Below are 21,278 nucleotides of genomic sequence, written 5' to 3' on the forward strand. Positions count from 1 at the left end.
GAAATGTTCTTCTAAAAAAAGCCAAAACGCAAACGCTGGCAGTTGTATCCAACAGGTTACTAAGAAATGCACACCTGTTTAGATAGATGCACATGCGTGCCAAATGATTGGTGCCATTGTGATTTGCTTTTTTTAATGGGACCATTTTGAATATTGAATGCATACAAAAGGTGGACAAAACTTGTAGTTAGGATTATTGAATTATTTAGGTACAAAAGTTAATAAAAATTTCACGTGACCACTAGTCTTTTTTTTTTCTTTTTTTTTTTCTATTATGATGATTAATGATTATGTTTGTGTATAAATACCATTGGAATAAGATATGACATGGCAAGATTAAGGTAGGGTATAAAAATATGAGGTTGTATAAGGAATCATTTTAGAATTCAGACTCGATTAATTAATGCAAACACATGCTCCCTGATGTACAATTTTATGATATGATTTCAATTTAGTTTGCTATCTTTTGTTATGGTATTAGAGCCATAACTTTGAATCCTCCCAGAGTAATCTCCTCACTACGTTGGCTTTTCTATAAAACTTTTTGTCAATAACAAAAATCCTTTAATATGTCAGTAACTCTCATTGTCTTGCCTCTTGTCTCTCAAGTCTCAATCATAGACTTAAGAGTTCCAACAAATGTTTTCCCTGTAGAGCTTTAACTATATAGTTTTAGTTGTACAGCTTTTGCGATCAAGTGCTTTAATTGAAAAGAGGATAAGTGTTATGACTTAAGAGTGTTTGGCAAACTACAATGGTAAAGTTCTTTACAATTGATAGTTGTTTGGTAACCAATTGCTAAAGAACGGTTAAATGTGAGGAATGACACCAGAGAACAAATAAAAGTTTTTTTTTATTTTTTATGTAGAACTATTTTATATACAAAAAATACTACTAATTGTAGCCTAAGTGGAGTTATAGTCTTAAGTTAAAACCAAGTTTGTAGCCAAATTTTTTTTTATATATATAAATACAGTACTTATTTTCAAAATTAAATAGAAATAATTCATTTAATAGCCAATTTTGTCAATTGAAATTACAATAAGCTCTTAACATTTGAACCTAGTTTTAAATAGACAATTAAATTTCTAATTTCTTTTTGGGTAGATTGCAAATTACACCCCTAGAATTTAGGGGTGATTGGATATTACAGCCTGAAATTTCAAAATTTGTATTTTACACCCTGATGTTTTAGAATTAGGATTTTAGCTCCTATATTTCAAGATATCTCAACCGTTATAACTTTGATTTCGACCCATGAGTAGTCATTGGAAAGGGAATTCGATGCTCTTCGCAATGAAGCTAGTTTTAACCCGTTCCGATTGTTGGATCAAAATTAGGGTTTTTAGTGCACTCAAGAGTCATCTTCAGGTCAAAGTTGGTCAAATGTGATGAAAATCTCCGAATAATTTGGGTTTGATGTAAAAATATTAAAAAAGTGATTTTGACCAACTTTGACCTTTGGTCAACCTAGGGTTGATTAGGGGCATTTTGGTCATTTTAACCTAAAAAAGTATTTGAGGGCTCTGATGCCCGAACGTGTTGTGGCACATCAATCTAGATATTTTTGCGGTCCCACGGTGAAAAATTGATATTTCTAGAATTTCTAGAGTCTTGCACGCAAATCGATGGCAAACACAATACAGTGTGTACACTTGAGAAGGAATTCAAAGGTAAAACTTACTTGTTACGTGGAGGTCATACATTAATTAGTGCATATAATCAATTTTCTAGTCCTAATGACCACCAAAACTCAACAAATGATAAAGCAAACTTAAATTTCCTTCAATTTATAAAGAAACTCAAAACCAAAATATTGTTATGTTTATGTTTATTTTTTTCTTCTAAATCATTTTTCCATTATTTAATAAATAAACGTTTTATTTCAGACATTTTTATGAATTCCATACATTTATTCTTAGCAAACTAGAAGATTCATGACATAATAACAGGATCATTGAAGCTAAGCAATTGAGAAAAGCACTGCAATTGAAATATAGGAACGCAACAATCCTGCTATCTTACAATAACATGGATTATCCAAATGAGAGACAAATTTCCAATTCCGTACATGATATCAAATATGTTAATCAATGTCTCCCTCATATTGGCATGTCTCTATTCAGATATATATAAAGAATACATGAAGTGGTTGATAATTCTAAGTCAATTCCTTAAGTATTCAGCCTAGTATTATAATTTGTTGGTTATATTCCGATGAAACTAATATGGGGCCACAAATTTGTATAAATTTGAAAACAATATGGTTACCTTTCATCTAAAAGTTTTGTTCATATAAATACAACCTATGGAATCAAGAATAGTTCAAGCCACAATATAAAAATGAATCGTATTGGTAATATTCCCATTAAACAGATTGAGTATCTTCATCCATGTAGATCATCGAAAGTGAGATAATACCCATGTCGTATGCAATAATGACAAGATCTACTCTAGCTGAGCAAGATAAAAACTATAGTGTTGTGTTTCCTACTGCTATTTGAAGGTGATTTTTTATTTTCAAAAAAAAAAAAAAAGAAGAAGATATATTTAGTCTTAAAAAAGTTTTTTAAAAATGATAAATTGAAAACATTCAAAAGGCTTTAATGGGTGCAATTTACTAGTCACCTTGTGGTCACATGTTAATTGATTCATTGATCACTTCCCAATACACCACAACGAGTCAGCGATCAACACCCACCTAATGGTGGTGCGTGCTTTATTTTTTTGTAATATCTAATAATAATGAAAACAAAATAACTTATGTGTATGTTTATGGATTTTGTCTTCTTCTTAATCATGTTTTTTTTTTCAAAAAAAAAAATCTACAATTATATAATACATATAAATTTTGTTTTCAGACATTTTAGGAATTCTCAAACATATTGTCCACCGAAGACTTTAGCAGTGTAGAGTTTTATCATATCAATTAATTAGTTTTTGATTTGAATGAGAAACTTATTTTTTGGCATAGTCAAAATGATTATTAGTTATTATTAATTAGGTAAATTTTATTGCAATTAAATATGCAAGATTTGAATTCATCTTACCTTATTCATATATAAAATATTAACAGTATTGATACTGAAGTAATTCAGCGATCCTAATTAGGTAAATTTTTCGAAATATACAGCAATGCTAATACAAAAGTAATTCCCAAGCCCAAGCCAATCAATATGGTACTAATGCAAATCATAGGTAGATTCAGTAAAAAGGTCATTACTAAGAAGCTCGCAATGCATAGACAATTTCTAGAATAGATTGACTTCGTTCAACCTCTCCTATCACTAATGCCTACTCCAAGGGCGGCACCAAAAGCTACTGTTGCGACAATTGTAAACCTTACGTCTATAATCCCAAATTTTTTCACCATGTACTGTTGTGCTTGAGGCAGCATACCTATAAAAAAATCAATAAATAAATAAAATATATAATCGCGATTTAAAAAATCAGAATTAAAATAATTAAATACTAAATTGATACATGAAAACTAAAACTAGCATCTATCATTTCTTAACAAAAATTGAATAACATTCAGAGCTTTCTCGCATCTTATTTTAAGCTAAGATCAACTCTATATATACTTAAAAAAAGAAAAGGATTAAAATTACCAAATTTTAAATGCATTCTACGAACTTATTTTAAGCTACTATGTGATTGTCTTGCAAAAGATGATTTTACTAATTAGGAAATACCACTAGTTTTATTATGCCTTCATCTAATTCAAAAAAAAAAAAAATCATGTAATATTCAATGTGTCAAAATTCACATCCAATAAAAAAAAGATTGAATCGACTCCCTATAGTAACAATTAATATTGGGCAAGTAATCTCCTACCTCTCTTACACAACGCTGCTTAAGAATTGGACATCCGTAGAATTTCAATTTCTCTAGCAATTGAGTATTACTCAGGTAGTTTGGTAGAGACTTTAGATTGCCCAACCACCAAATTTTCAGTGAATAAATGAGACATTATTTTTTATTATAGGAGTATTATTAGTAACAAAAACATTAGCACTATTATCTTTTTCTTCTTCATCTTCTTTTATTGTGCCTCCCATTCCAATCCATTCTTCTGAGTTATCAAAACCCTCAAATGTGAGGAATTTATTGTTTGGGAATATGATGATGTCTTTGTTGTTTTTGTTTTTGGATTCTAATTCTTCCATGTCTATTCCCAAAAATTTATCTCACACCTTTTGAATCATTGGAGCGTACCCTATCCCAAATCCTTTGAGCAATGATAGCTTCCCCAAAGGAGGCAAACATGTTATTACATTCAAAGGGCTTTAATTGGTGCAATTTACCAATCACATTGTGGTCACAAGTTAATTGATTGATTGATTCACTTCCCAATACACCACAATGATCAACACCCACTCAATAGTGGTGCGTGCTTCAATTTTCTGCAATTTATAATAGTAATGAAAACAAAATAACTTATGTTTATGTTTATGTTTATGCGTTTTTCTTTTTCTTAATAATTATTTTTAAAGTTTTCAATTATATAATACATATAAATTTTGTTTTCAAACATTTTATGAATTCTCTAACCTATTATCCACCCAAAACTTCAACAGTGGAGACTTTTATCATATCAGTTAAATAGTTTTTGATTAGAAAGGAGAAAATTATTTTTGGCATATTCAAAATGTTTATTAGTTATTATCAATTAGGTAAATTTTATTTCGATTAAATATGCAAGATTTGAATTCATCTTACCTTATTCATATATAAAATCTTTGTATTATCTCTAGTCGTCTGACACAACTAGCTACCATCTACACTGCACTTGATTGCGTCACCTTGAGTGAGACATGCAACAAACCATATGATGGAGGTTTGTAGAGTAGACACGAGGTCACTCCTACTATGGCTCAATCGCGTGCAAGGTGTTGGTTCTGGGCTTTAACTAGATGGAAGTTCATTCTGGCTGAGAGGACATACCATCAGGTTATGCCAGTCTTTAGAGTACCCAAAGATCCACCTCATCAGATATCCAACCCTAATATGATCTTAGACGACCTCGCCTATGTGATAGGTTCATTTAAGGGCTTCCTTACAGTGGCTGCAGATTATGCCACTTGGTTCTTTGAGTCATCCATTGAACCCATTATAGATGATTGCCTTGTGAGAGGGGGCAGAGTGCTCGGGGGTATAGCACATGCTCAGTGGGCTTTAGAGTCCCGATTGAGATTACATGTGGAGACCTTAAAGGCTCGGGCGAGAGATCTTGAGAACTTTGTTGCCGTTAAAGACGGGTATACGTAGGAGGAGATTGCTAGGATTCTAGCTCACGAGAGGGAGCAATAGCAAAAAGATCATAAGATCCTGACTACCACTATTAAGCGAGAGAGGAGTTATCACATTTCCCAAACATCCTTACTTTAGGGATATGTTGGTGTCCTAATGTAGACACCTCATTTTATACCCAGTTAATATTAGTTTTAATATTAGTTCTTGGTCCTAATGATGAGCTTGACAATTCCACAAAAGGTAATTGAAGTTATTTTGGTAGTTTGGAAGTAATCACAACTTAAAAATGTTCAAATTGCTTTGAAAACGATACTGAAAAATGACATTTTCTCATTGTTTTGACCATAACTTTTGATCCACAAAGAATTTTTGAGTGAGGTTTATTGCATTGGAAAGTATACATCTTGGGCTTTTATGTGAACTCAATTTTTTCCTAATTTGGACTTCTATTAAGTGAGTTACGACTATTTGAAGTCAGGCAATCAGAGTTGTGCGTACACATGAAACTTCATGCATACGCATGCACAAACCTGCATACGCATACACAAACTTGCATATGCATGGCCCGTTCTAGAACCTTAGAACTTTAGTTTTTAGGGCCCAAAGCCTCCCGCGTTGATAGGGCCTAGCCCCTAGACCCTTTGGAACGTTCAAACCCTAAAAATAAGCTTGAAAAACCTGGTTTAAACATATAAATACATCCTTATGCCACCAAACTCAAACCCTAGAAAGAGAGAGTTAATTTTTCACCTAAACTTCTCTAAAACACTTTTCTAACTTTGATTTTCTTCACACACAACCACCATGAATGTTTTTTGGTTCTTCAAAACCTCTCTCTAGTAGTCTTAAGACAAACTACTTTCTAAATCCTTTCAAAACCTTTTTCAAAACAATCTTTTCAATAATGTCTTTTTATTTTGAGTTGTGATCACTTATGAACTATTGAAATAATTTGATTCATTTGATTGTCATTTGATCTTATTGTGTAGGAACTAACGGGCCGGTTAAATATCAGTCAAGTTTGTGTTCCATAGCAAGGTGAGTCTCTCTTCATGACTTTTCCTTGATTTGGATCTTTTTATAATTTGTTTTGTTGTTGTTATTAGTTAATTTATATGTTATTCATGCTTCAAAATATGTTTTGCTTTGTTTGATTTTATTTTGTTTTGTCTAATCATGTTTTAATTGGAAAGTTGATCTGATTGGAAATATTAATGAACATGTTTGGATGTGTTTAGTGTTGTTCTTGTTTGTTGTTAGATCCAATGCATGTTTAGGAATAGATTTTGTTTTGTTTATTTTTATTTTGTTGATCTTTGATATCTTTGTAGTTAGTTTAGTTTGTTTAGTTATATATTAGAAATATGCTATGTTTTGTTTGATTGTTCTCTGTTGCTTGCTTTAAAACTGTGTTTCTAGGTGTGTATGTGTGTGCATCCTCATGCCCAAAAACGTGAATTCAGGGTTCTTGCTACTTTGATTGTTTTGCTTAGTTTTAATCATCTATTAAGTCTTGTCGAGTCTAGTTTTCACATGTTTATGTTAGGGTTAGTAAAATAACATATTTCTCATGCTTGGATTGATAGATTGATAATTATGGTTTATATCTTAGATAAATCACATGAACATGCATAATTACATGAACATGCATTTGTTTGGGATGATGAGCGTGAAGTTCTTGATTTGAATGCACTTGTCTTTTCTAAAACACTTACAAGAGCACATCAACGCATGTGTGGAAATAAAGACAAATAAATAATATGAACCATAAGGATAACAAATATGTAAAAAATAATTCAAACTAACTCTTCCCCTAAGTTCGATACATCAAAAAAAATTTATTTTCTCCCCCTTTCAAAATAATTTCATCTCCCCCTAAATAAAACAATTAAAAACCTTTTGCAAATTTAATCTATTTCTCCCCTTTTTTGTCATGTATTGACAAAGAAAAGCCAATCAGAAGGGAGACAGTAAACATACACAACAAATGTTAAAAGTAAATAGAAAATCAAGGAAACACACAAGAAATAAGCTCTATTAAAAATAGAGGCAACTCCCCCTATGAACAGCATTAGTTTGATAAACAGTTTTTCCCCCCTATAAAAATAGGAAAAACAAAACAAGTTTTGAGAAAAACAATTTTGGAGAAAATTTAGGAGGTGGGGAAAAATTAAGCAACACTAACCAAACTTAAAAAAATAAGTTGAGGATACACATAAACACAAATATTATCTCTTTAAATATATGCAAACTTGACACTATGTGACCCATAAACAAATGCATGCAAACACTTTAGGCACAATTAATTAACACTATACAATATAGATCTCAATGATATAAAAATTCAGCATGTAATGTGTTTTCACATATCAACGCATTTTGAACTCAAATCAACATCAAGAGTAAAGAAAATATTTGCACATTTATTATCCACCATATCTCTTTAAAAAAATTCTCAATTTTAGTAGTTCACATATCTAGAAAAATAGCATATACTAAAATGTACAAAACTAAAAAATTAATTAATCAATTTTTAAATCAAGTTGAGTACCCAATTTAGCAAAGTGTATGCGTGTTGCGTGTGAAACCAATGGGGGATATGACTGCAAAAATGCAAGATAAATAAAGAAAACAATGCAATGCATGTCAATCCTATCACAAATGATGCATTAAAAGACTAATTGGTCAAAAATCTAAAAATTGAAAAATTTTCAATTTCGATCGGTTGAACATCAATCAAGTATTGATCAAGAGAGGCAGAGAGTTTTGAACACAAAAACTCACAAGTTTGATCGGTTGAGGGAGACCTTCTATTAGTCAAAGTAGTTAACAATTTTAGAACTTAAAAATCTAGAAATTTTATGCAAAAAAAAAAAACAACTTTAAGAGTAGTTTTTGAGACTCAATGCATATGCACATGATCCAGAAAAAGTTTTAAAAACATAATGCCTCTTTAATGCAAATATCAAAGCCAATCAAGAAGTTAAAAACAAGATTTTAAACTTCTAAACACATTTTTCTTCAAATTCTAAACCAAAACAAAACAATTGTATTTGCACGTCAGTTCATATGCAATTAAAGATGGCCAAATTTGACAACACACAATCATATGTATAGAATTTAGGAAAGATTTGCATGTAGTTTGTGCAACTAGTATGTGTACAAAGTACAAAATAGGTGATATATAGATAGTAATCAAGTAAATTTTCTACATTATCAATTACATTGGTTTGAAAGTAACTATCACCTAAAAAGTTACATCATATAACTCTCACATCTCCTAGAAATCACTTGCAATCATGTAAAAGCATTTTGATTCTTTTTGCTTTTTCTTTTTCTCTTGATTTTTTATTATATTTTTCTTTTGAGCACAATCAAAGATATCATGCATGGGCATATAGGAGATAGAAAAGAAATACCCTTGTTACACATATTTTCTTTTGAATAACACCTCATTTTATCTTGCTATGCAAGTGCTACGCTTTACCATGCACAACTTTAATTTATGATTTGCACATAAGTGTTTGTGATTGACGATTAACAATGGTGAGATGGTTATTTATGCATTTCTCCTAAAATTCTAATCCTTAAGATAAAAAAAAAAAATGTGACCATCAAAATCAATATCGCTTGTTTAAATACTATAAACAACTCACACAATTAAGGTGATATATAGAAAACTCACACAAAATAGGTGATATATAGATAGTAATCAAGCAAATTTTTTACATCATCAATCAAATTGGTTTAAAAGTGACTGTCACCTAAAGAGTTACATCATATAACTCTCACATTTCTTAAAAAGCACGCTTGCAATTATGTAAAAGCATTTTGATTTTTTTTGCATTTTCTTTCTCTCTTGATTTTTTATATATTTTTCTTTTGAGATCAATCAAAGATAATATGCATGGGCATATAGAAGATAGAAAAGAAATACCCTTGTTACACTTTTTTTTTCCTTTTAAATAACACCTCATTTTATCTTGTTGTGCAAGTGCTACACCTTACCGAGTATAGCTTTTATGATTTGTACACAGGTATTCATGATTGGCGAGTTACAGTGATGAGATAGTTATTTATGCATTTCTCCTAGAATTCTAGTCCTTATGATCAAAAAAATGTGACATCAAAATCAATATCGTTTGTTTGAAGACTATAAACAGCTCACACAACTAAGCACTACATAGCACAAACAAGCAAAGTGCAAAAAATAGCTTATCAAAGCGGAACAAGGTACACAATCATGAAATGTTAATTTCATTGGCCAACTTTAATTACACACTTGGTGGTGTGTAATACAAAAATAAAAAATAAAAATACTTTTTGAATTTTTCTACTACTATGACCAAAAAAAAAAAAAAACACATTGTGCTAAATGAAAATAATGCAAAAGTAATACATGACAATGCTCAACTAAGATATAAAGGGTATACAAAAAAAATCAATTTCTTAACTAACCCATGAGTACATGTACAATCTAGTACATACTCATACAAAATCAAAAATAGTTTATGCACACAATTATACAACACATACTTTTCATGTTTCTTCACAATGTCAAGCATGTTCTAAGTCAAGAGAGATATTATAATTCATATAATCCTTAAGAAAATTAAAACTAGATGCAAAATAAAATATTTTTATCTTTTCGAAAATTTGTAATTTTTTTTGGATTTTTTTTATAAACAAAATAACCTAAGAAAGTAAAACAATTAAAAACAGAAAGAAAACAAGTCCACAAATAATTGAAAGAATTATATCAAGGACAAGTAAAAAACACTCACCTTAGCAAGTCTTTTCTCATCCATATGAATAAGTGTTTGGCTTTGTAGGTGGAAAACCATGAGAAGCAGAGTGTATTTAAGGAATTACACAATTCTTCAGAGAAAGACCAAATTCCTACCATTTCCTTTCACAAGCCAAAAATTTTAAAATTTTAAAATATATATGGAACAATTTATCAAGACTTATGGAAAGAGAAATATATCACATATCCTAGACCGAAACACAGAGTGCTTAAATTTTAATTTATGCTAGTTAGGACGAATGTGACCAGATACACCACAAAATTGATAGACAGGAACAAATTTAGGAACATCAATATTCCTAACAACAGATTTAATCTCATATTTTTGTTTTCCATCAACAAAGAACAATTTGGTCTAATGTGACTAACAACACTACAAAGGTGACAAGTAGGCACAAAAACAGATTTGTTTTGTACTAGAGCAGTAGGTTTAGACACAAGTTTAGAAACTTCAATATCTACATCAAAACTTTTACCTTTCTCTAACCTAGCAAAATAAGTCTTTTCTTTATGATTCCTATTAAAAGAAGGAATATAAATTTTGTTAGCTTTAGGCTTAAGAGGAAAATAATAGAAGCAAACCTGTTATCAAAAACAAGTTTGGTATTAGACAAAATTTCAAGTTTAGGTTTAGCTTTAGACTCAACTAACATTTTTTCCCAAACTTTTCATCTTTTCATCCTGAGAGGAAAATTGATTTTTTAGAAATTAATTTTTTTTTATTAGATTCATCCAATCTCACAATCAATTCTTCTTTTTCAAGATTACCCAATTTTAATTCTTCCTTGAATTTTGTAAGGGATATATTATTATGTAATTGGCATATCTTTTGACAAAATGCACTTTACTTATATTTGGGTAAATCCAAGTATGTTCAAGTTGATCATAACAAGTGGTTACATTGAAGACATGAAGATTACTCAAGAACTGTTCAAGAAAAGTGCAATCTGCAGGTCTCGATATCTCCTCGACAAAAACTCGATCTGTCGAGATTCATTAAAGCTCGACACATGTCTTGATCTATCGAGCTTACAGGATTCAGACTATAGCCAGCAACACTTTTAATTCTAAAAGACTATTTATTTATGGATTTTTATAATCTTTATTGGACTAGGAAAACCTAAGGTTTGTGTATACCTATTTAGAATAGGAGAACCCATTGAACTCCTATTTAAACAAGGAGGTGGAAAAAGAAAAAAAAAAAAAACCTAGAGAGCTTCATAAGGTTTTCTTTTTGAAACCCTAGCCTCCTCCTATTGAAGAAAGAGTTCTTGCTACGTTTCTTGTACGCTTTTGGATTCTGTAACCAAGCAAAGTTTCTCACATTATCATTGAAGATCTTATTAGTGTTTCTATGTGAAGTTGTTGCAAATCAACTACATCAATCAAAGGTTTGCCATGGAGTTAGACACGTACTGGAATTCGTACAAAAAAGTTAGTCACATACTAGGATCCGTGCATCATTGGTTAGTCATGTACTAGGATTCGTACATTGAATGGAAAGATTGCCGCTACAATACAAGTCCAATTGAGTTTTGGGGTAAGGGTTCAACTGTAGGTTGGTATTTCGAGATAGGCCAAAGAGTTTGGTAAGATTCCTTATACTTGTAACTGTTTGCAATTGATAATAGTGGATTCTTGAGAATGGTGACCTTAAAATCACCTGATGGGGTTTTGCCTCGGTGGTTTTCCTCATTCGTAAACAAACCACCCGTCTCAAATTTATTTTCCGCTGCATTTAGATAATTTGGTAATTTGTTTGTGCTACCACGCTATTGCATGAAATTTGATCTAATTAATTAATTTGGGTAATTAATTAATTAATTGCAATGGGTCAATTTATTTTAACCCAACAAATTTCTTAGCAATTTTCAAAGATTTATATAATTCCTTACGAAGAGTTTCACACGCATCAATAAAATCAACAGAAGCACTAGTGTTCTTTTTATTCAAATTATCACAGACATGAGTAGAAAAGACACTTAAAATTATCCATGATAACAGTGATCAAGGTTCTCACTCAGAACGTTAATCCAATTCAGAGTAAACCCACTTTGATACCACTTGTTAGTTTGTTTAGACCCTATACACTTAGATTGTTTAACTTAATTAATTAACCAAGTTGATACTTAGGTTTATTATTCAGACCTAGGTTAAACACATAAAAACATATCACTAACTGTGGAAAAGTAAAGAAGACAAGTGATATGATGACCCAAGAAAACGAATGAAACCATCCAATTTCAAGATAAAAAACCTAGAGAGAATTTAACCTAAACTGTCCTTAAGACAACAAATTCACTATGATAGAATTTAATTTTTACGGTAGATTTTTCCCTAAACCTAAAGCAACCTCTTGTAGTACTTACTCTTGTGACCATACGCAACTCCAAATCCACAACTCTTCTATCTGAATTTGTCATACACAAATACCAACGTTTGTGACTCTGAGTTCCCACTCAAAACTTAAGACTATTAGTAGTAGTTGATCTTGTATGTAACAACTTCCACAACACTGGATCTTGAGTTTCTTCAAAGAATATTCCTGGTAGAAGATTTTTGAGAGTTTTGGGTACAAAAACCCTAGATCTACAATTGAAGGCACAAGATACACTATTCTCTCTCTAAAAATCTCTTCTAGGGTTAGCTTATGCTGTCCTTTAAATACTGCAAAAAATGAATCGCAATATGGGCTTGAAACGGACAATTTATGGGCTTATTATGTTTGCTAATTTGCAACTCTCAACCGATCGAATAGCAATCGAGAGAAATCGAACAATAATCGAGAGAACCATATTGCATCCCACTTTTTTTCATCTTGAACTTGAGTTTTTTGCCTTGGACTTGAAAGTAAACCATTGTAACTCAATGAGACTTACTTTTTGTCATGGTTTGCCAACACTACAAACTCAAATCTTAACACTATTTTTGGTTCATAGAAATAGTATGGCTTATTTTGAGAATTTTTTTTCACTAATTTTTTTTTTTTGGAAAATAATTGTCTTACATAAAATTAAATAAGAGAAATTAGGAAATTGCTTGTTAACTCATTTATGGTTGATACCAAACATAGAAAATGAGATAGTTTTATAAAAAAAAAAAAAAATTGGAAAATCAATCATTTTCTAAAAAGCATTATTAGGGAAACAATTAGAGCGTCATATCAAAAAATCTCAGATCTTTCAATTGTGGTTTGTTAATTTATGAAACTTACACTGATGGCCCAGATTGCCTGCTTAGGAAAGGAAAAGAAAAAAAAAAAAAAAAGTGGTTATTGCAGACCTGGGAAAGCAAAAAACTTTCCCTGGACCCTGACACTACTGATTAGCTTGGTGCTGTTGAGCCTTTTTGTTGACTGGGAAACAGACCCAAAAAAACCCTTTTTGGCTTTGTTTTCCAGCAACTAAAATTGGGTGGTGGTGTTTGTTATTATAATGTTTCAGTGGATCGTTATGTTTTGAATCAAAATCTACCATGTCATTTTACTTGTGTTTCTTTGACCTCATCATTTTAATGTCTTAAACTTAAACCATCTTACTCCTTTTATTTAAAGTCCGGCTGTTTCTTTGGTTTCAAGCATTGATTCTATGGTCAAGCAAGCATGTATATTCTAGTATTTTGGGATCAATGCCCTGTGACCTTTACTTATTGATTGTAAGCAGGTACTGCTTTATGTACTAATAATACGATTATCGTCATGTCCAATTGAAATACAGCATACAAGGGTTGATGGGGCTCTGGTTTTATTCCCATTGCAGAGTATGGAGTTGAGTTCAGCAAGGGTTCAAAAATGACAAAGATAGACAGACTCATAGGATAAAAAGAGACTAGTGAAAAATGACAAAGGCAATTCAATCATACTGTTATATAATTTTGTTGGGGCTTTTAAATGAACATACTTCATCAGAGCCTACGTGCAAGTCTTGATTTAATCATACAGTTTAAGGGATCTGATATATAATTTTGTTGTATAGAAACATTATGCTAGTGGTCAGTGGTCACGGTTATTTTTGTAATTGTAGCCCTCAAGTTAGTGGTATTTATTTTGTGACCTCTTTATTGAGCTAAGAAAGAATTTTATATTGATTCATTAGAAATCCAATGCTCTCTAAACCGAGCCAGCATGCTTTAGATCTTAATTAACAATGCTTATCCGCAGAACATGATTTTCCAAATGTTACTATTCATTAGATATTGAATAGTAAATGTTTGTCTTAAATTATCACTTAGCATTTCATGATGTGGACCAATTGGAAAAAAATTATTTTCATACATCCTTTAAAAAAATATTAAGAAAAATTGGTTTTATTTACAAATTTTGGATGGAAAATCACATTTTATAAGTTACTATTTTTTATAATAAAAAAAACCCCAAAAAACTAGATTTGGGTCAATTCTGGGCCCCTATGTGTAAAAATCCAAGTTGAAATTAGGTATGGCCTTTAACGAATATTGGGATCCAAGTATCCATAGTACAAGTTTTGGGTCAGGTTCGGATGTACCCGACTCAAACCTGGTCCATGGCCATCCCTATTTCTCATCAACTGCTCTGCCACCGAGCCACTGATCCATCATCACAATCAAAGTGGCCCTTCTTTGCATTTGAAAAGAAGCAACTCTCGCAATGTACACCAGTCCTAAAAATTCTATGTTGACTAGAGTTTGTCATAACGACATAATTTCAAGCGTGGTGTTCATAATTTTTATTGATAAACACATTTAAAATGTGAAATGAATGATATTTATGGATGACATACAATAAGGAGATTAAGAGAATCAATGCTTTATTTGTTGTGGTGATAGAAATAGAATAGTCTCTAGATCAAATTTTTACAAAACCCTCTTCTTCTCAACCCTCTCTCCTTCAAAAATTTAGAAAATATTATTTTTTATATAAAAAAAATTAACAAAGAAATTGATAATTTTTTCTTGACTTGATCCTCATTTATGGGTTGTTTGGATTAAGAGGGAATGAAGAAGAGTAGAGTTAGATAAAAATTAGTCTAATTTTAAATCAATTTTACTCTACTCTCCCTTGCTCCCCTCCCTCCCCCTCAATCCAAACAATACCTTGTTAACTGAAATTAGGTATTTGTTTTTGTATGGCCAAAACGAATTCTATATGGCCGTTATTTAAACCAACACAAAATAGAAGTATTTCTGTCCTAGGTTGGTCCTAAACGTAGGGATGCATATTGACCGCTGTAACTTAATTCTACTATCAAATTTATTTCAGTCTTCTGATTGAATTATATTCCCATAATGTTATATATATAAATAAACAAATCAAGTGTCGTAATATGCCACATTTCCGTAATGTTGTCATAATGTTTGCAACATTTCGGCATTTCGCGAACCGAATGGCCCGACAAATTGGCTATATATGAAATAAAGGATTTTCGGAGCAGAACAGGAATAATCAATAATGATATTAGGAAACATGTCATAGGATTCATTGTGAATTTGTGATAACAGAGGATCGAGCTTTATTTGCTAAAATACAGACTCTCCAGTCTATACTGTTTCCAAACGACATCGACCACAAACTTACAACATGATCGAATACATTTGGTAAACTAGAAGCAAAGCATTATTACAAAGTCTAGATGCAGCTGAAGCAACAAGAAGGAAAGCACTCCAAGTCTCCAACAAATTAACACTGAACCACCGATTTTCAACGGTGAAAGAAGACAAAAGGCCTAAGGAAATTCATAAAGGCGAAAAATAGGAGCAAAATTCCAGCAACAGTTGCGGTGCCTCTCCAAAAATCACGGAAATAGAGACTTGTGAAGGATGCCATTAGTTTGTTCCAACAGTTCTCATAGTGCCCATGAAGTTGTAGACTGAGTTCATGGTAACGGGAACGATTACCTTCTACAATTTGTTGGGAAAGTCTGTTGATCAGAATTGCCACTGCCTTATTGCTGCCTAGCCAGTTAACAAGAACCTTTTTCTCAACAAGCAAATCCACATCTTCTGCAGTGTCTATAAGATGATCTAATAGCACAATATAATTACAGATGTAAGCTTCCCCTAGATAATGACATTGCTCGAAGGCCATGAGATTTCTGATAACACGTTCAGTCACGTCCCCTACTGTAAAGGATGGGATTTCCAAGACAGGCTGCATGTTCTCCAAGCATTTGAAGCATGGAAAGCAACTCAAGAGCCAGGACAAATTTAAACACGGACATTTCTCCAATAAGCAACTCTTCTGAAACTTAATATCATGGAAGAATCTATCTGGGACTTCTCTAAATTCCACTCCAGCCTCAGCCAACTTTGTTGCACAAGGTAGACGTTTAATACTTTCTCCACATTTCTGAGCGCATTCGCATGGAAGGAGAAGCCATCTCAGGAAATCAATAAAATGTCTGATTTGCTTGTCCTTACCAGGCAACATTTTCTCGCAATCATAGGAAGAGCGATTTAAACCGAAATCTTCCCAAAAATGTAAAAAGTAATCGAGGACAAGCTTATGAAAGGACTTATCATCACCTTTGCAACCTTCATTTTGTTGATCAGGAAGGTCACCATAGGCATATTTATATAAGTCCTCGAGAACAAAAAACGGAACCTGATTCTCAAGTAATATCAAGTCCTGCAAAATAGAGTAGCTTAGCCTTAGGTTTTGCTCGTCTAGGAAGCATTCTTCTATTTGAGGAGAGGCAGTGCCATTTGAGCTACAACTCTTTCGCGAGGTTTGCTTAGTCCTCCACAAGTGCTCAATGATAAAAATAGAATCCAAAAGAATCATGTTCATGAAACCTTTACTGCTGATATCAAAGCTCTCCGCATAATAATGACGAATAGTTTCTTCCTTTTTCTTGATGCATCTTGCAAGCTCCGCCGCGCTTTTCTTAGTTCGATGACAGGCTCCCTTGAAATATCTCAGTTTCAGTTCTTCCATGTTCTTCAATTTCTCGTCTTTGTGATGAAATGGGCCAATTGAAATTAGCATTGGAGTGTAGGCATCATGATTTACTTTGCGGAGTTCCGGGGGAACCTTGTAGATGAAACACTCGTACGTTTGTTGTGGAATGTCTATAATCAACTGATCCAGATCCATGTCCAGGACTAGTGGAAATTCTATAATCAAGTCCTTGCGTTCACAATTCAAATTCTTCAATTGAATCCGTCAAGCTCTTTCTTCTAGTGACAAAAACAACATTGACTAGCCAGGGTAAGTCTCAAGTGAGTAAGTAAAATAACTCTAGCAAAACTTATCTCAACATTGACAAACGTTCTACATAACAATTATAAAATTTTATATCCACAATTGATTTGCAAACATTGGAAATATAAAAATAACGAATGATTTAAATTCGATTATCTCTCTTAAAGAAAATATATTAAATGTTGAAAAGAAAATTAGGTGAAAATGATAGTTGTCTTCCCATTATTTCACGTTAGTGTCCACCTTTTCACTAATGGGTTCTGAATTGGACTCTTCTTCCTACAGTCCTACCAACCAGTATTTAAAAATTCAGGGAGACCATGGTCCATAGTCTTGCTTTTGGAGAAGGTATAACTGTTACATCGGATACGTATATGATATATCATACCTATCACATGGGCTAAACCTCATACACCAGTCCCATGCACTTAATGCATGGTAGATTTTTTCTTTTTCAGTATTTTACATAAATTTTATCTCTGAAAATATTTTCAAATAAAATTAATTATTTTCAATATTCGGTTGCATTTGAGAATGCTCCAGAAAATATTTTTCGAATTTTGGCTTGTAAGAAAAACTACAGCAGAAAGGAAATCAATATCACAACAAATCAAATTTAAAATCCAAAAATAAATAAATAAATAAAACACATAGCACTTATTTCAGTATTTCATATAAAATATAACCGAAATTTATTGAGTTCTTTCAATTCAGACAGATTGTTAATTCATTTCTAGCATATTTCAAATAAAACTCAACCAAATTTTTTTTTTTTTTTAAACAATGAAATAACTCAATAGCATAGGCGGGTTTGTCAAAAAAGCAAAGATCTTGGCAAATTCGCAGCTGGGCAAGAGAGGAGAGGGATTGCATGGTGGTGGGTGGGTAGGTGTCGTGGAGGGGGTCGTTGTGGAAAATGTTAACGTCTTATACTCGTAAACAACCAAAAATATTTACGGTTTGACAAAGATCGATGTTAAAGTAACACTAAACATCCAAAAAAAAAATTTGAAAACGTTTTCTGGAAAATATTTTTACACCACGCCAAGCATCTTTTTATTTTTTACTTTTAATTAAATCATATAATTCTTTATCTAGACCCTTTTTTTCTTTGTTTATTCTATGGTAACATAAATGTATTAAATATATATATATATATATATATATATATGTGGGATACACAAGAAAATGTAACTCTCTATTCTTTTAAGGGTTTGGTTAGTAACTTAATATATGCCTTTAAAAAATACGTTAGTAAAACCATTTTTTTAAACCAACCTTGTTTATATAAAAACAAGAGTAATATATTGTTTTGATCGTTTTAATTTTTTGTCGCTAAACTTAAATTTTTTTTTTAATACCTAAACTTTGTAAATACTTTTTTATTTTAATAGTTTAAAAAACAAAAATAGAGATATCGATAAAAAAAAAAAACTTTTTATAATAATTTAGGGATTAAAAAAAGTTTATAATAAAGTTTAAGTATAAAAATAAAATATTTTTAATAGTTTAAGAACGAATGATGAATTTTTTGATAATTTAGAAATAAAAAATGAATTTCAATAATTAAAATAATATTTCACCTTAAAAAAATAAAATAAAAAGCTGAAGGTCCAACCGTGAATAATGTAAAAGAAAGTGATCCATAAAAAGTGTATCATTTCGGACACCCCTTTCAACATGTTGTGAAATTTTACTTGACATTAATTAGATACGTGCTTAAATTTTACTAAATAAATGAAGTTACTGAACTTACTAATACCCAAGCGTCTAATTTCCATTAATAAAAGAAAGAACACCCAATAAAAATCATGAGTCTCCTAATACTTGTTAAAGGAAATTACTTGATTATAAAAACATTGGAAACCAAGCATGCAAGATAAATTTTTTAATTAAAAAAAATCAGAAATACTCATTACAAAATATGAACTTAATTAAATTACTAAATTATCAATATTTTGCTAACTTTATCTTGCCAAAAAAAAAAAAAAAAGTGAAAGGATGGAGCAAATAACCTGCAAATGTTATTTGAAATACTTTTTAACTCCAAGAAACAGCAGAATCGGATAGAGATGATGAACAACGAAACAAGGCTACGAATCTTTGACACTCTTCCCTACTCTCTCGTCACTTCATAGCTAAAACTCTCTTCGTAATGTGTGTGATTCAATGTTTCTCTATCAAATATAAAAAGCAGAAAACGTTATGTCATAGAGATGACATCGTTGTCACAAACTTACAAGAATCCCTTCTACATGCCCTGCCTTAAAAGGAGCATTGCCATTGTCTTTTTACCTGAAGACAATAAAGATTTATATGTTGTCACTATCAACTTTAAGATGGCCAGTGAAACCTGTCATTATTATGGACTTGCTTTGCTTCAGCCTTCGTGTCTTGACTTGCTGCTTCCAGTCTCCCTGTGGCAATAACAGAAACAGTATCCACTACTCACACATGCATGGCCTTATTTTTTGAGTTATTATGCCACCACAGCTTTTACCATTTACCAAACCCAGTTATGTGATTGATAGACTCTTGTATGTCACTTTTCTTGAATTTATTATTATTTCTCTTTGTACAATTAAATAATTGTGCCAAAAAAAATATGTAAAAATGTGTAGAAGGATATATTGAGTTTTAAGTAAAATGTTAATAGGATGAAAATAGTGTAAAATATGAGTTTTAATTTACACCCATTCTTGTTAAGTTCAAACTCAAAATAGAAAGTGCTTCTAATTCTTTTATAAATACTTATTTTTAAATTCAAATCAAAATAATTTATTAATGGAAATATTTATTTAATTATTAGTAAGTGAAATTACAATAAACTCCAAACATTTGACCCTATTTTTGAATTAAACATAAACTTTTAATTTTTTTTTTATCAATTAAACCATGTAATTACATATCATTTTAGTTGTGTAGGACTGTAGTCTAGAATTACTGTCTAGTCTCTTATGGGAATACTGGATGATTGATAGGAAGCCCACAAGAGAGTTTTCATTCAAACCAATTTTTAGGGGGTTTGGTTAATGAGTGTTTTTAGAGTATTAATTAATTATTCATTTTAGAAAGATTTTTATGAAAATTTGAAAAAACCCACTAAATCTTTCCTATTTTCTTATTTTTCCACTCCTCCAAACAAACGGACTCTTAGGGTGTGTTTGCTTGAAGGTGAAATATGGTGAATGGAAAATTTTAGTAGTCCGTTCGGTTAGAGGAGTGGAAAAGTGGGAGGATGGAAAATTGTGAAAGGATGGAAAAGTGGGAGGATGGAAAATATTTAGTTTTCCCTCTTGTGTGTTTGGTTGGAGGGGTGGAAAAGTGGGAATGTGGAAAAAAAAAAATTTTTGATTGAAGAAAAAAAAGGGAAGGATGAAAAATGTAATTTATATAAATTGACTATTATACCCTTGTTACATAATATGTAAGAAATAGATTTATCTGTACTCATTAAATAATATAAAATTTACCACATCATATATATAATTTTTTATTTTTATTTTTATTATTATAATGTAAAAATTAATGTCATATGGAAAAAAAAAAACCAAAAAATCAACAAAAAAAAGATTAATGGGGAGTATAATGAGGACAATAGATCAGATTATGTTAAAAAAATAGAAAAAAAAAAAAAGAGAAAAGAGAACGTCATGTTGAAGAAACAAAAAAAAAAAAGAGAGAAGAGAACGTCACGTTGAAAAAAAAAAAAAAAAAAAAATTGGGAGGAAAAAAAGCAAAATAAGTTTGAGGTCATTTTTGTAAAAGTGCTACACTAGCACTTTACTACCTAGATTTTCCTCCCAATTTGAGAAGAAAAAAAATATGAGTCCAGAGAGAACTTTCTCCAAGGTTTTCTCTTCTTCCTATTTTCTTACTCTAACCGAACAATGAAAAACAGCATTTTTCACCCTATTTTCCTCTCTATTTTTCATTCTCTCTATTTTCACCCCCAACCAACACAACCTAGAGAAAAAATGAAAATGAAAACTTTTTGAAGTGTTTGGTTGGATGGAGAGGAAGAAAAATAAATGGTAG

The 21,278-nt window shown here is 31.3% G+C and overlaps 1 protein-coding gene across 2 annotated transcripts; it reads right to left on the minus strand.

Moving 5' to 3' along the window:
• Positions 1–15,501: 15,501 nt before the first annotated feature.
• LOC142615444 (UPF0481 protein At3g47200-like) lies at positions 15,502–19,459 on the minus strand. Of its 2 annotated transcripts, none has more exons than XM_075788185.1 (2): positions 19,256–19,459; positions 15,502–17,212 (listed from the first exon to the last, which is right to left on the minus strand). In XM_075788185.1, the coding sequence occupies exon 2, from the start codon at positions 17,130–17,132 to the stop codon at positions 15,738–15,740; it is 1,395 nt and encodes a 464-aa protein (XP_075644300.1). In that variant the 5' UTR covers positions 17,133–17,212; positions 19,256–19,459; the 3' UTR covers positions 15,502–15,737. The 2 variants fall into 2 exon arrangements, with proteins under 2 accessions (XP_075644300.1, XP_075644299.1); XM_075788184.1 differs by having other exon boundaries at positions 15,502–17,215.
• Positions 19,460–21,278: the final 1,819 nt, after the last annotated feature.

The sequence above is a fragment of the Castanea sativa genome, chromosome 11, assembly GCF_040712315.1.
Source record: "Castanea sativa cultivar Marrone di Chiusa Pesio chromosome 11, ASM4071231v1".
Taxonomy (NCBI): domain Eukaryota; kingdom Viridiplantae; phylum Streptophyta; class Magnoliopsida; order Fagales; family Fagaceae; genus Castanea; species Castanea sativa.

Excerpts from the sequence above, each read along its gene's own strand:
- LOC142615444 (XM_075788185.1), bottom strand. The coding sequence starts at position 17,132 with ATGGATCTGGATCAGTTGATTATAGACATTCCACAACAAACGTACGAG.